The sequence below is a fragment of the Sinocyclocheilus rhinocerous genome, unplaced genomic scaffold (genome assembly GCF_001515625.1).
Source record: "Sinocyclocheilus rhinocerous isolate Xijiao unplaced genomic scaffold, SAMN03320098_v1.1 scaffold758, whole genome shotgun sequence".
Taxonomy (NCBI): domain Eukaryota; kingdom Metazoa; phylum Chordata; class Actinopteri; order Cypriniformes; family Cyprinidae; genus Sinocyclocheilus; species Sinocyclocheilus rhinocerous.
The window spans coordinates 222,575-224,048 of NW_015664007.1; the positions used below are offsets into that span (position 1 = coordinate 222,575).

Genomic DNA, 1,474 nt, shown 5'->3' on the forward strand with positions numbered 1-1,474 from the left:
ATATATATATATATATATATGTATCCCATAGAATGCAGATGCATGCATTTGTTCATGCACATATTAAGAGAGAATGAAAGTTGCACAATGCACATAGAAATAAGCCAGAAACACACTTTATGCAAGTATGCAAACACATTCTAGTTGAATATAAATGTACTCTTATGTTATTTTGGCTGTAACCTCAACTGTCCTTTAAAATGTCGAGTGTGTATAAGAAGTGGGTGTGTATTATGATTTATGACTGGCCAAAACGATTATCATATTGATAACTGAAGGCAATAGATATTAATTGTCCCTGTACTTTGCATTCATCATTTCTTTCTTTCTCTTTTTTTTTTTTTTTTTTGTTCTTAAAAACTGCTCCGCCTGTACTGCTTAATGAAGAGGTTAGTAATGAATGCACAGAAGAAGGCAGCAGATGGACTGCTGGAGGAATGCCGGAAGAACTGTCACTGTATTGAGGTAAGCATCTGTTTATACAGTGTTCTCTCAAAATCATAAGAGTAACAGTAAACTGCATTTACTTTGGAACTTTTTTGACGCAAAACAGAAGATCAGATTATTCATAACAATTAAATGGCCATATACATAAACAATTAAATAGTGAATGAATGGAACAAATATCAGAACATTTATACATGGGTGGAGATCTTCCATATGACATCTGCTCACCTTTGCAAAGAACTCCAACCAACTATATGTCCTTCAGTCATCAGTATTCAATCAACTATATGTCCTTCAGTCATCAGTATTCCATCAACTACATGTCTTTCAGTCATCAGTATTCCATCAACTACATGTCTTTCAGTCATCAGTATTCCATCAACTACATGTCTTTCAGTCATCAGTATTCCATCAACTACATGTCCTTCAGTCATCAGTATTCCATATATTTTGGCTGAATTTGAGAGTTTCTATTCACGAGACTAGCAAAGAAGCAGCAGTAGAACAAAAGAGTGAAACCCCGCCAGCCCCTGTCACAAATGAACCAAAACCACCAGAAAAAGAGGAGGTAGACAGCAGCAAAGCTAATGGACCCGCACATGTGGAAACGACCCCTGAGCAAAAAACAACACAATCAACAGATGCTGAACCACCCAAAAAAGCTGCAAAGCCCAGTGGAGATGAGATGTCCAACTTCCTTGGTAAAATGTTCAAAAAGAAGAGCGAACCCGTGAAACCTGCAGCAGAAAACAACGATTCAGTTGACGCACCGGTCAAAGCGGTGGATCTGAAAATCGACATGCAGCCTGTAAGTAGAAGTGGCAAAAATGAAAATGTACTCTTCCTCAGGCCATCCAAGATGTAGATGAGTTTGTTTCTTCATGGGAAGAGATTTGTAGAAATGTAGCATTCCATCACTTGCTCACCAATGGATGCTCTGCAGTGAATGGGTTGCTGTCAGAATGAGAGTCCAAACAGCTGATAAAACCATCACAATAATCCACAAGTAATCCACACCACTCCAGTC

General features: G+C 38.1%; 1 protein-coding gene across 1 annotated transcript in view; it reads left to right on the top strand.

Moving 5' to 3' along the window:
• The first annotated feature begins 396 nt into the window (after positions 1–396).
• Positions 397–1,474, top strand: part of LOC107729062 (transcriptional regulatory protein AlgP-like) — a 12,985-nt gene continuing 11,907 nt past the window's right edge. The window contains exons 1-2 of the mRNA XM_016539413.1: positions 397–465; positions 929–1,255. Of these exons, the coding sequence (XP_016394899.1) occupies positions 397–465; positions 929–1,255 (396 nt within the window). The remainder of the gene's footprint in view (positions 466–928; positions 1,256–1,474) is intronic.